The sequence below is a fragment of the Mesoplodon densirostris genome, chromosome 8 (genome assembly GCF_025265405.1).
Source record: "Mesoplodon densirostris isolate mMesDen1 chromosome 8, mMesDen1 primary haplotype, whole genome shotgun sequence".
NCBI classification, from domain to species: Eukaryota; Metazoa; Chordata; class Mammalia; order Artiodactyla; family Ziphiidae; genus Mesoplodon; species Mesoplodon densirostris.
The window spans coordinates 95,449,911-95,463,953 of NC_082668.1; the positions used below are offsets into that span (position 1 = coordinate 95,449,911).

The following is a 14,043-nucleotide window of genomic DNA, read 5'->3' on the forward strand; positions in this document are numbered from 1 at the left end:
TGTGTGCCTTTTGAAAAATGGAATTATTAGATGCCTTTTTCATAAATGTTGTAAATAATTTTTCCAGTCAGTTGACTCCTTTTTAATAAGGTTTCTTTCTTTTCTTTCTTTTTCTTTTGGTGCAAAAGTTTCTAATTTTTATATCTTTCCTGTGATTATTTAATTACTTTTAAGCTTAGAAAAGCCTATCTTCCTCCAGAACTATGATTAGGACCATTTTCTTCTCTCTCTCACTTATTTGTTAAAAAGGAATTTTAAAACGTTTTGTCTTTATTACTGTTTGATTTTATTTCAATTTTATGATGTGAGATAAAAAACTAAGTTAATCTTCACCTCTTGCTCTCCTGATTGCTAACTAGTTGTGACAGCACCATTCACTAACCTGTCATTGCTTTTCTTATATTGATTTGCCATGTCTAAGACATCTTCTCATATACTTATATAAGAAAAAGACATTTTTATGTAATAGCTTTTGTTCTTGAAAAGAGCTTTTGTTTAATGAGCTTTTGTTCTTGAAAAATTAAATGGATTTAATTGCTGTAGATCTAGTTCTCCCTCTTATTTTTCAGAATTTTCCTTGTTATCACTGTTCAGTATCCTGGAAAATTTTTAGAAACTCTTCATCATTTTAGGAAGCTCATTGAGGTTTTTATTAAAATTGGAATAAACTAGTATATTAATTTGGGCAAAAGTCAACCGATTTATAATACTTAGTTTATGTATTTGGGAACATACGTTTCTCTCATCTTTTTTTTTAGACATGTTTTACTAATGAAGTTATATATTTCCTTTTAAGATTATTCTTAGATGTTTTATATTGTTTTACACATAAGGTCTCCTTTGAAAATATTACTTAATAAGCAGTTATTGATGGTATGTATGTAAGGGTGCTGCTGGTTTTTACTCCCCCCCCCAACATCCTGCTACTTTATTATGTTCTATCATTTTGGTAGTTTTATTTGATTCTTTGGTACAGTTATAATTCTTACAAGTTAATTTGTTGTATTTCCATACCAATATGTCATTATAATTGATACCTTGGCATACTTTAAAATGAAGTGTTTTTCCTGAGTGCTGTTCTATTGTGATGACCTAAATAGGTACATTAAGCATTATTTTTGATTGACATGTAAAGTTCCAAAGCTCAAATTTTGAAGAGCTCGTATGTTTGAGCTCAGATCAGAAGAAAAAAAGAGCAAAATGTATTTTGATTTACTATTTTGTAGGCTAAGACTTGTCTGTAATAATAATATTCTTTTGTAGTTTAAAGGATTTGATCCAAATCAGCTAAGTGTCGCTACATTACTGTTTGAGGGGGACCGTGAGAAGGTTCTTCAACATGAAAAACAAGTGTATGACATTGCTTCAAAATTTGGGTATGGCTTTCAGTTCATAATGTCAAGAGAAAGTTAAGCTAAAATTCTGATATCTCCAAGCAGTTGTTAATGTACACTTTTCAGTATTAAATTTATATTAATATATGGTAGTCAACTTGAAATATTATGTTGGTTTACTTCTAAAGTTTGTAGAAGGCTAGACTGGTATGTTGCTCTTACTTGTCTAATGGTATACGTGACATAGTGAATCTTTTTATTGTATTTTTTCATTAATGATAATTTTATAATATTTTCTGTTTGTTGTGCTAAGTGAGATAGAAAAAAATTCATAGTCATGTTGCTATTTAGTGGTAATAGTATATGTATAAAACATGCTATAAGTATGTTTTTAAAAGGAAATTGTGTTTAATCAAAAGTATTTGATAAATTATCTATCCTCACTTCCTGTCACTTGCTGTTTTGTGCTGGTATAAAGAAACTGAAAACATTTCACATCTGTAACCAACTGAATAATGATTGGGTGGTTTCTGTCTGTCCACTTGATGGATTATAAGATTGATCGATGAGAACTATAGTGAAAGCGCCATTTATCAGGACTACATTTTTTTCCTTTCCTTTTTAAGTACATAATAAACAGTTTTCTGGATACCAGTCTTTTTTTTTTTTAATTTCAGAGCTTAAAATATATCATACACATTATCCTTAATCTGAGTTCTTTGTAAATATTTAGTTTTATTTCTTTTTTTCCCCTTGCTGTTCTTTATGAGAACAAATGAACACTAAATTTGGAGCCATATGACTTAGAATGCTCCACTTTTATGTGTTTTCCTCATATATAATGTTCAGCCCTTTGTTTTTAGGATTTTCTGAATTTAGTATTAAAGTGCAGTATTCTTAGAAAAAGATCTAATCTTGGGCTTAATTTTTACTTTACCTTTGTACTGTTTTTGAGCATTGCAAAATAATCTCTCAGTTTTATTTTTACCCTATTCTGAAATTGGCAAGTGGAATTATAATTTTTTTAGTAAAAGGTGAAATTCAGTAATCTTGCACTTTTTCTTCTCCACAGTACCTTTTTGGGAATTATTGTTGTTTTAGCTAAATTAGTTAAGAGTGCTGTAAGGTTTCATTTAATGAGCGGATGGGTTGGATATCAGGTTATCTCTGAAATTTTTTGAAATGTTCATGTACATATTTTTTAGTTTCTAAGTTATGTGGAGTACATATATACTTTGATTTAAAAACTTTTTAAACCCATGATATTAGTGAGAAACAAACAGTAAAGGAGTTTTAAATGAAAACCTTTTACATCTAAATTAAGTCTTTTATATCTACTTAGCCTTAAATATTAGAGACTGAAACTTTTAAAAGTTATTTCTTTATATATTTAAATATTTATTTGGAATTTCAAAAATTTCCAGAGTCATTTGTAGGGAAATGGTTGCTATAATATTTTAATCACTGTATGTAAGGTTAAATTTGCTTAATTTCACCTCACTACTCCCCACCCCCACCTCCAACACACACACACACACACACACATACACACACCCAGAGATTGCACTTTGTAGGATCTATAGTTATAATTCCAATTCAGAGTAGCCAGCAAATCATTACTAGTTAGTAATGTGCCGCATTTCCTGTTAGACTGGGATAGGATGATGACAAAAGGTCTTTTTGTCCTAATGCACACATACTTTTTATAGGGCATGATCTGTCTCTTTTGGGGCCTCACCATTGATGCCTGGTATATACTAGATGCTTGATTAAGTATTTATTGAAAGGATTTATGAAACTGAAAACTTTATTTTTCCCTGACATCTTTTATTCTACTTTATTTATGCCTAATTACTGTGCCACCCTTGAAACAGTATGTTTTAATCTTTAGGTATTTATTGGGACCATGTTGTCAGTTTTATTTAATTTGAGCCACCAACTGTCGAGAACTGGCTTTTCACGTAATGCCAGTTTTGTTTTTCTCAGGTAACACCAGCCATTTACAACTTGAAAGTAATAATGAATCTTTCTTAAGGTGAATCCAGATCTCTTTGGATACTGATAATGAGGCCCCAGAATTATTGATTTAATTCCAGCAATTTGCTTAAACTAAACAACAAACTTGTATCAAATTCATCCATTAAAAATAGGTTATATTAAATGAGGTATCTATTTTAAAGCAAGGATAAAGCATTAAAAACTTAGACCCTGATTGGAGTGTCATTTTTTTTGCTATTATTATTTGCTACTTCTTAGTTGTGTTTTTTTCTTTTTCTTTTTTTTCTTTTTTTTTTTTTTTTTTTGCGGTACGTGGGCCTCTCTCACTGTTGTGGCCTCTTCCTTTGCGGAGCACAGGCTCCGGACGCGCAGGCTCAGCGGCCATGGCTCACGGGCCCAGCTGCTCCGCGGCATGTGGGATCTTCCCGGACCGGGGCACGAACCCGTGTCCCCTGCATCGGCAGGCGGACTCTCAACCACTGTGCCACCAGGGAAGCCCTGGCACCCTTCTTTTAGATGCAGAAATCTGTGTTGAACAACCCTAGGCCATCACCAGGCAGGTGACTTAGGGCTCTTTTGATTTTTTGATACTTGGAAGTATATCTTCGCATGGTTTTCCAGCAGTAGTCCCAGTTTTCCCCCAGTTCTCTCTAGGCACTAGTTCTTTGTTCTAACCACTGAAAGATTCAAGGATATTTTTCATAAGATGCTACCCTGCCAACCCTCATTCCTCAATCATTTCTCCTGCATAACTAGCTGGAGGAAAGCATCACTAAGTTTCTTTCTAATAAAGTTTTCATAAGTTAGTTTAGCTCATGTATTTTATTTTGAATTAGGACATTGTTAATCTATTCTTTGTTTTCTGTTCTTTGTTTGTTTTTTGTTTTGTTTTGTTTTGTTGTTTTTTGCGGTACGCGGGCCTCTCACTGTTGTGGCCTCTCCCATTGCGGAGTACAGGCTCCGGACTCACAGGCTCAGCGGCCATGGCTCACGGGCCCAGCCGCTCCGCGGCATGTGGGATCCTCCCGGACCGGGGCACGAACCCGTGTCCCCTGCATCGGCAGGCGGACTCTCCACCACTGCGCCACCAAGGAAGCCCTGTTTTCTGTTCTTCTGTTTTATCCTGTTTCCACCACCTCACTGGCTTTATTTATTTATTTATTTTAAAGAATTTATTATTTATTTATTGGCTGCGTTGGGTCTTTGTTGCTGCGCGCGGGCTTTCTCTAGTTGCGGCGAGTGGGGGCTACTCTTTGTTTTGGTGCGCAGGCTTCTCATTGCGGTGGCTTCTCTTGTTGTGGAGCATGGGCTCTAGGCGCAGGGGCTTCAGTAGCTGTGGCTCGTGGGCTCTAGAGCGCAGGCTCAGTAGTTGTGGCACATGGGCTTAGTGGCTCCACGGCATGTGGGATATTCCCGGACCAGGGCTCAAACCTGTGTCCCCTGCATTGGCAGGCGGATTCTTAACCACTGCACCACCAGGGAAGCCCACCTCATTGGCTTTAAATTGATTGTTTTTAATGAAGTACTCCCAACAGTTGAGAACATTTTTGTGAGTTATCTTAGCCATTTTTCCTTTTTGCCTTCCACTCCCACGCGAACACTGTTAAATATCTTTGAACACATATGATCCAATAGAATATAATAGCCAAATGTTGAATAATCATATTTTGGTTGTTTATCTATGGTTGCTAGTAATGTATTTTAACTTCTCTAAGAGCTGAGCGGAGTAAACATTACCTGTCACCAATCATGACAGATGCGTTGACATTTACCATACAACTTAAGGTAATATGCTATTGTTATTTTTAAAGGGTTATATTTAAAGTATTAGTTTTAAAGTGCTTAAATTGTTTAATGTAATTCAACATGAGGGTGATTAGGTTCACCAGATGGTTCTTTTACATAAAATGATTATCTCTCATTCCTCTTTAGTAGTCTTCCCAGTCCTTCCTCATGTAACAGCTTTAAGTTTGTTTAAGAACCTTGTTAATTGATATTTTAAGGAAGTAGGGGATGGCTGTTGCTACTTTAACATAAGGCAGTTGAATTTAAGTATAGTTTTTTGGAGTGGCTGCAAAAGTGGCAAGTTAGAAGCATTTAATTTCTAAACCCTACTATTGTTTACATATTGTATCTTAAAGTAATTTTGGCTGGAAGACTAGATAGTTCTGAAAGCTAAAAAAGAGAGAGGCTCCAAGAAGCTAAATTTGCAGGGAAACCTGTGATTCAGAAAAGCAATCCCAGAATGACCTTTATTCTTTTGGGGGATTTATGAATTTAGAATGGACATCCAGTTTCTTCCTGCTTTGGGCAAGAAAATGCATATTTCTGTGTGGTTTGTCACACTAGATTCCAAGTGGAACAGATCTTTTTTTTCCCCTTGGCCAGATATTAGAAGAGGGTCTAAAGAAAAATGGCTTGACCTGGGACTGCAGAGTTGGATTTTTTCTCATCCTGATATATCAGGATGCTATATCTTATATCAGTAGGCCTGATACAGGAGAGGCAGGCCTACTAAATGTTCATACCTGTTACTTCTCACCAAGTACATATGCAGAATGCACCTGAGTATGATTCCCAGCAATGGTCTCTTGCACCCTTTCCTAGTCTTCATGCTCCTTTCCTTTCCTTCTGCCGGTAGGCCTAGCATGAACTGTGTCTTTCCTAGATCAGTAGGGTTTTTTCTCTCTTAGAGTTAGTGTCTGACTCAGATTCATATCTACCTGAGGTTTAGGTTCATCTGTTTTCCTCCAAGCACCTGCCACAGCAATTTTCTGACTAGTTTACTTTTTGTTTTGGAACTTTATTTGACTCCCTACCCCAACATAACATCCATACACATCTAACCCAGAATTGTCTTCTGTTTCTTCTTACTTTTCAATCTTAGCTGCTTGACCTAAGTTGTTTTCTTTGCTCATTAACATTCTAGTAACAAATGCCCCCCTTCATTTCATTATACCCTTTCCCCATGTAGTTCTAGACTAGAGCTGCTCCTGTCAAGTCTTTGCCACTCCTTCTGGATGACACTAATTCGTGTATATCCAGCTATAATACAAAGTCAGGAAATCTGATTTAGCCCATATATCCTAGCTGAAAATTACCTTACAGTATTTGTGTAGAACAAGGGTACATCTACATTGTATTACTTACTTACTGCCAAATTCAGGCAAAACATCGGGGAAAGAAAGGATTTAACTGAAAGGTGTTAACTGAATTCATAAGAGAAATGAGAAGAGGCTCAAATCACAGAGGTTCAAAACCTGAGTCTTAAGCAACACCGTGGTTAAGGGCTCAGCATCCTGAGACCAAGAAGGTGCAGTTAGGGTATTAAGAAGAGAGACATAAAGATTAGCCATCAATCATGACTCAAGAAAGGCACAAGAAAAGATATTTTTCCTTTTATTTGTTTTTATTGAGGGATTTTTAGTGGGTACTTTGAGAATTTGGGATGTTTTATTTAGTTGACTAAGACTACTTAAAAGTTAATTTCTGCCTGATGATGGAAAAAAGCAAAATTAAAAACTCTCTACTGAAGGTAGTGGAAATCAGTAATCATTCATAGTCTTTTAAAATTAGAATGACTTTAACAAAGCAGAGTACTTGGACTGAAATATTTGTTATATGGGATTGATTCTAACTAGATCACCAAATACAGCTTCTGTACAAAGCTACTTTCCAGTTGAAATGGATGTGTTCATACTGTTGCTCTTGTACTTGCCTGTATGTTGCTTCATAAATTTTAATGTATCTGTGTAAGTATGTTTTGTCTGTCTTTTAAATCATAAATCCCATAAAGTAAACACCATGTCTAATACTCCAAATGCTATGTGCTCAAGTATTCAAGAAACTTCATGGTGTTTGGAAGATCCTAGTCAGTCATTGCAAATCTTTATATATGAATAAGACTATAATACGTGAATATACAGGTAAAAATATAATATGAGTAAAATAAGAGTATTTTAAGTATCTTGTTATGCTTGTGACGATTATTTAAGCTTGTTCCTCGTGGCTAATTCTCTGTTCTTTTGACAGTATGAGTAGAAGTAGTTGAGTTCATATCAGTCAGTTTTACTAGTTTGGTAGATATAAAATTAATTACCAAACTGAATATTAAAAACATTTTTGTTATCCAAGACTATTCTCTTGACAGCTCATTGATACATTCATGATAAATGAGATTAAAATAAAAATGAGATGTAAAATAACATATGTTAATCTGTTAAGCAGTTATCTTGAGGTATTGTATCAGTTTGGTTAGTTTTATATATTTTTAATAGTTCATTTGAAATATATTGACAGTTTGTTCTTCAATTACAGCGGATTGGCAGCTGGAGAAGATAATGGACAGAGAGGTTATTTGCTGACCTATGTCATTGCATACATTCGAGTAAGTTATCTCACATTTCTTTTATCAGTTTATGTTGCAAACAATACTTTTTCTATAATCGGATAAAATTATTTTCTTAAATTTTAACCTACTGTAATTTAGCACATCATTGTACTCATATGAGTCCAGGATTTTTCTACCTTATAAAATTTTCTTTCATACCTTTACACTTTTGTGGTGGCTTATGAATTTCTCTTTCCAGTTTGATATTAAAACAGAATTGTACTCTGGGTAAAAATTTAGTATTATAAGTTACTTATCATATAAGTATTATATCTTGTACACTATAAAATATATTTTCCTAGCTGAGGTGGTTCCAGATAGTCTATCTATTTAGTCATTACAAAGAGAGACACTCTATTTTCTAATTTATTTTTAAAGAAAAGTTGATTTTTTTTTTTTTTTTTTTTGCGGTACGCGGGCCTCTCACTGTTGTGGCCTCTCCCGTTGCGGAGCACAGGCTCTGGACGCGCAGGCTCAGCAGCCATGGCTCATGGGCCCAGCCGCTCTGTGGCATGTGGGATCCTCCCGGACCGGGGCACGAACCCGTGTCCCCTGCATCGGCAGGCGGACTCTCAACCACTGTGTCACCAGGGAAGCCCAAGAAAAGTTGATTTTAAAAGATATCTTTTCCTTTCTCTAGTCCCTCCTCCCCCAACTTCCCTATCTCCCTGGTCCTTTGATCCTTGATCCTGATGATCGCTTTTTGGTATTGGTTAATTTGCTGTTTAGGCCACTAAAAATCTGTCCTGCTAGTATTCTGTGCATGTACATAGACAGTTTCTGGATAGAGACTCCATTCATTAGAGAAATATTTGAGTTCCTGCCGTGTGTCAGACACTCTGCCTGGTGCCAAGGGCACAGAGGAAAACAAGACAAAGTTTCTGTCCTTCTGGAGGTTATATCTCACACTTGGGGCCACTTTCCCATGCTCTTTTGAGGTAAATAGTAAAGAGCCCAGGAGGTTGAATTAGAAACATGAAATACTAATAATGAACATGAAATACTAATAATATTATGGACTCTTCTGCATCTGTTGTAATTTCTTAATTTTGTGTATATGTCTTAACAGGACTTGGGTTTGGAATACTATGTATTAGGGGAATCTTTTGAGACTTCTGCTCCTTGGGACAGGTAAAATGAAATAAAATGCCTGATATTATTAAAATATGCTATACAATTGTTGAAATAATTTATTGTGTGTGAATATGTAAGTTTTGTAAGGAAGCGTTGAAACAAGGTAATCACTTTTATTTAACTTAATATCTTCACCAGAATGTCATATTTGCAAGCCATTTTTAAAATTTTAGACAGACTTGTCCGTGTCCCAGAGAAAGAAGTTATTACCGCAGTTTACATTTTAAAGAATTTTACTGAACACTAAATGTCACTATGTGGTTTTACTTAGCTTTGATTTAAATTCTTTTTTTTTTTTCTTTTTGCGGTATGCGGGCCTCTCACTGTTGTGGCCTCTCCCGTTGCGGAGCACAGGCTCCGGATGCGCAGGCCCAGTGGCCATGGCTCACGGGCCCAGCCGCTCCGCGGCATATGGGATCCTCCCAGACCGGGGCACGAACCCGTATCCCCTGCATCGGCAGGCGGACTCTTAACCACTGCGCCACCAGGGAGGCCCTGATTTAAATTCTTAAATGGTTAATATGCTTAAATGTTCTCTAAAAAGTCCCCCCAAAATATAACCTTCTTTTGTAGTATTTCATTTAGCTTTTGATATTTGTATGTACACTGTTAAGCAAGATCCTAACTTGAATTTAAGTGATTTCTGAAAGAAACCCAATTTAAGAAATTATGTATAATTTCTGCTTTTAAATTATACACATATATACATACAAATATTGGTTAGGGAATTAATAATAAAACCTGATTAGGAAATGTGAAGTGGTTTTATTAAAGATAGACTTGTGAGTTAACTCACTAATAAAAAATTCTTAAGGTTGTTAGCACATTTTTAATCTAGTATACCTTACATTTTACTTTTTCTTTATAAAATTTACTATTTTAAATCTATAATAAAGTATACAGGATATAACAAGTCCCCCTGAATATACCTGTTAAATGTTACCTATCTTATCATTTTTGTTCTACCCTAACCTCTTTTTTTACTCCCCCAGAAAACTTTTTACTTTTCTACATTGTCTTCATCTACTATGGGTTTTGACTTTTGCTGTATTGATGCTAATAGTCCATGCATTGTAAGACAGCAATCAAATTTATAGTATCAATATGTTATTCACAGCATTCAATTTTTGATGCTAAATTTTAATAAGGGGAATAAATCTTATAAATAAAAAGAATTATCACTTCATCAACATCTGACATGTTTGAACAGCAGATATAGTTTGGGAGCTGTTCATAGATGTCTCAGATACCATTTTAGTCTTTAATACCTTTTCTTGCTGGGGAAAGTGGGTTAGTGTAGTGTTACTTCTTCAGTAGTATGAATTTCCTTGTCATCAATTACTACTTACCTATGATTGCCATTTTGTCTTTAAATTCTTCCAACTGTGGAAGCTAGTCACGCACTATCTTTTCATTTTTCTTTATACTTTCCTTGTATATTCTTAAATACTTTTTTGACTCACTGACTATATGTTTCATACAGGGTTACGTACTTGGTTTTCATTTAAAACAACGTTTTCAACTGAAGTTTTAATAAATAAAATTAAGGGAAAGCAGCTGTATTCCTGACATAAAATTTATTTGTTACCATTTAGTAACTTGCTTTCTCTTTCAAACCTTTAGCTAGGTAGAGACCTTGTTTAGCAGCAACCCATGGGATCAGGGTCTTCAACCCTCACACATTATTAGGTTGCTTGGCCTTTTCATGCATAAGTTTCTTAAAGGATTATTGGTCTTACTAGTTTTTATGTATTCCTCTGTGGCCCTAGCACAATGACTGCACCTATTAGGTGCTCAGTGAATATTCTGCATAGAGTCCTATGAATGAACTATGGAATAGTGTAAGAACGTAGCCTATAAAAATAGCTGCCTGAGAGGTCCGAGTTGGAGATTTGAAGATTTTAGAGACATCAGCTTGAGATTTGTGATTAAAACCAAAGGAGATATACAAACACTTAACAGGTAAATGAATGAAGAGAAAAGAAAGAAGGCCTGAGAAAGAAGTCCAAGGAACCCCAACATTTAAGGGATACAAACAAAGGATTCATTTAAGTTGTACAAATAAGCGCTAGCAAAGGAGATTGGGGAATAAAATCTAGAAGATATGGAGGAAAACCAGTGCTGTGAGAGGAGCTGAGGGAAATTTTTTTCAAGGAGGAAATGGTCAATAGTGTTAAATTTGCTAATAGGTCAGGTAAGAATTTAAAAGTATACACAGTACGGGACTTCCCTGGTGGTCCAGTGGTTAAGACTCCTTGCTTCCAGCTGGTCAGGAAACTAAGATCCTGCATGCCATACGGCCAAAAAAAAAAAAAAAGGTATACACAGTTTTGTTTACTTCCTATGTAGTGACTGGTCCAAATGGACTGTATTGACCTTTGCATGAGTTCTGTTAGAAAATACTCTCAGAACTCCATACAAATAATTTCTAGAAAGTACCTCATTCAAGTAGCACTTGAATTCTGTTTTCTAGAGTCATGATAAAGAACTTGTTACTTTTATAAATTTGTAATATTCATTAACTCCTGTAGATATTAAAGTTTAGTAGATTTTATTTATATTAAAAATTTTTTTATCTGGTTGCGCCGGGTCCTAGTTGCTGCATGCGGGCTCCTTAGTTGCAGCATGCGAACTCCCAGCTGCAGCATGCATGTGGGATCCAGTTTCCTGAGCAGGGATCAAACCCAGGCCCCCTGCACTGGGAGCGCGGAGTCCCATCCACTGCACCACCAGGGAAGTCCCTTTATTTATATTTAAAGTATCTGTTTTGTAAGTTGGATTTTCAATTAAAGACATTAAATTTCAATAATCTAAATACTTTATGAAGGATTTTTAAGAAACACAGATCCTTACCATTCTATAAATAAGGCATAGATAACATTGATAAATTGTATCTGCCTGCAGCTCTCACAGAATAAAGCAGAACTTAAAACTTGAGTGCTGTTTTGTAAAGTCAGATTTTATAAAACTTTCAGATACTATAAAAGTAAAAATTGACACGCTAATAAAACACTAAAACCTTTTTCATATTTATACTTTAATCATTTATTCTTTGTTCTTATTGGAAATATAGATAACTTTAATGTGTTCAGTAAAGCATAATCCATTTAAATGTTATTGTTTTTATCAAATTGGGCCAACCTTTTAAGTTTCTTTGGTATCTTTTCCTTTCTCATGATTCTAAACAGACTAAGGTTTAAAACACAGAATCAGTGTCAATATGTAGCCAGGATATTTATTGGAGAATAAAATGGCTCATATATACTTTAAGAGTTTTATTTTCCAGATGAAACAGAATATATGGTTATAACAATATGTTACAGCTCACATTAAAAAACAGATTAATATTTTTAAATATTATCAATCTTCCCTCCCCTTTAAGAACTATGCCTCACTTGTCTGTTTTCATTGTTCATATTGAACATATTAAACAGTCTAGCATAACTTTACACATAGTTCATGTCCAGTAAGTCTTTGTTGAGCTGGATTTTAGCTTAGTGCTTGAAAATAGGCTATTGAACATTTGGTATAGCACTATGATTATTAATTAAATTATTTTTAAATTAAGGAAAACTTCTTAGATGGGATATAGATTGGTATTCTTATAACCCAGAATTGAATTTTCATTAACATTTTCTTTAGAGCTTTTAAAAAAGCTTTTAGAATCTTGTAATTAAATTTATTTTGAAATTGGATTTTCCTTAGCTTAGGAAACTGCCTTCAGGAGACTTGAGTATACTTCCCTGACTTCTGTCTTTCCTGTGACAAAAAGGGAAAGGACTTTGCTCCCTTGAAGTCATGAATGGAAGGCCAGTTTGAATGATCAAAGTTCTTGTTCATTCTTCTTCTTCTTTTTTTTTTTTTTTTGCGGTACGCGGGCCTCTCACTGTTGTGGCCTCTCCCGTTGCGGAGCACAGGCTCCGGACGCGCAGGCTCAGCGGCCATGGCTCACGGGCCCAGCCGCTCCGCGGCACGTGGGATCTTCCCAGACCGGGGCATGAACCCGTGTCCCCTGCATCAGCAGGCGGATTCTCAACCACTGCGCCACCAGGGAAGCCCGCTCTTGTTCATTCTTGAAGGAATGAGTATGAAAGTTTTAGTTAAGAGAATTTCTGACTTGAATATGCTGATAAATCAGCACTATTTAGATTTTTTGTAATTATGTGAAAACTTAATATTGTATTCAATTATTTTTTTCTAGGGTTGTAGATCTCTGTAGAAATGTAAAAGAAAGAATAACAAGGGAATGCAAAGAGAAAGGTGTTCAGTTTGCTCCTCTTGCTACATGCAGGTGAGTTTTTTGTTGTTGTTCTTATACTTCTTATTCTGAAAAAAAAAACCAACTGTTTTTTTTTTATTAATAGAGAAGTGTAATTTGTGAGCTGAGGAAAAGCTTCAGTCTGTTCCACTTAGCAAGCTTTCCTAAACTTCACTTGCCACCTTGTTAGGACTGTGCCACTAGTATTTTTACAGTAGTCCTGAGCCCGATAGGAGTAGAACAACACCCTTCCATGAGTGAGCCTTCCACCCTGTCTGGACAGCATGATGGTAAAGAGCCAGATGTCTGAGCTGCTGGAGTACGAGAAGGACTCCTTCATTCACTGAAACTATAAATTACGTATATGGTCAAGAAGCTATAAATTACACACACATTCAATGTAGCCCTTTCTTTAACAGAGAAAAGGCACTTTAACCACTTTGTCGGTTGTTGATTAAATCAGTGGGTATGGAATATAGGAATGAGTGGAGCCAGAAGATCCAAATGAAGATTAACTTGTTGCTTTCTAATAGATCTTTCTGTGATCATGGAAATGTTCTGTATCTGCCCTATCCAGAAGGATAGCCATAGCCACATGTGGCTGTTGAGCTGTTGAAATGTGGCTAGTTTGACTGTGGAACTGAATTTTAAATTTTATTAATTTCAAATACTTTAAATTTAAAATGCCACATGGGGCTAGTATCTTCCATATGGGACAGTTATGATCCATATTGGAGCACAGTTAACTGATGATTTTGTCGTCTCTTAGTTAAATAGCAGAAGCCCCAAAGGAGGTTTTCTTAAGAAGGGGCACTTTGTGTTCAGTCTTTTGATATTAATTTTCTGTGTGAACACCAGAAGATTAAATGTATAAAGATTGAATTGAGCATTTGACTTCTCTACAGAAGTTACCAAATTAATTAGAATAG

General features: G+C 35.4%; 1 protein-coding gene across 1 annotated transcript in view; it reads left to right on the forward strand.

The window, feature by feature from the left end:
* Window positions 1–14,043, forward strand: part of AGPS (alkylglycerone phosphate synthase) — a 141,871-nt gene that overhangs the window by 92,325 nt on the left and 35,503 nt on the right. Inside the window, exons 14-17 of the mRNA XM_060106344.1 lie at window positions 1,264–1,376; window positions 7,650–7,719; window positions 8,792–8,853; window positions 13,058–13,147. Coding sequence (XP_059962327.1) covers window positions 1,264–1,376; window positions 7,650–7,719; window positions 8,792–8,853; window positions 13,058–13,147 — 335 coding nt within the window. The remainder of the gene's footprint in view (window positions 1–1,263; window positions 1,377–7,649; window positions 7,720–8,791; window positions 8,854–13,057; window positions 13,148–14,043) is intronic.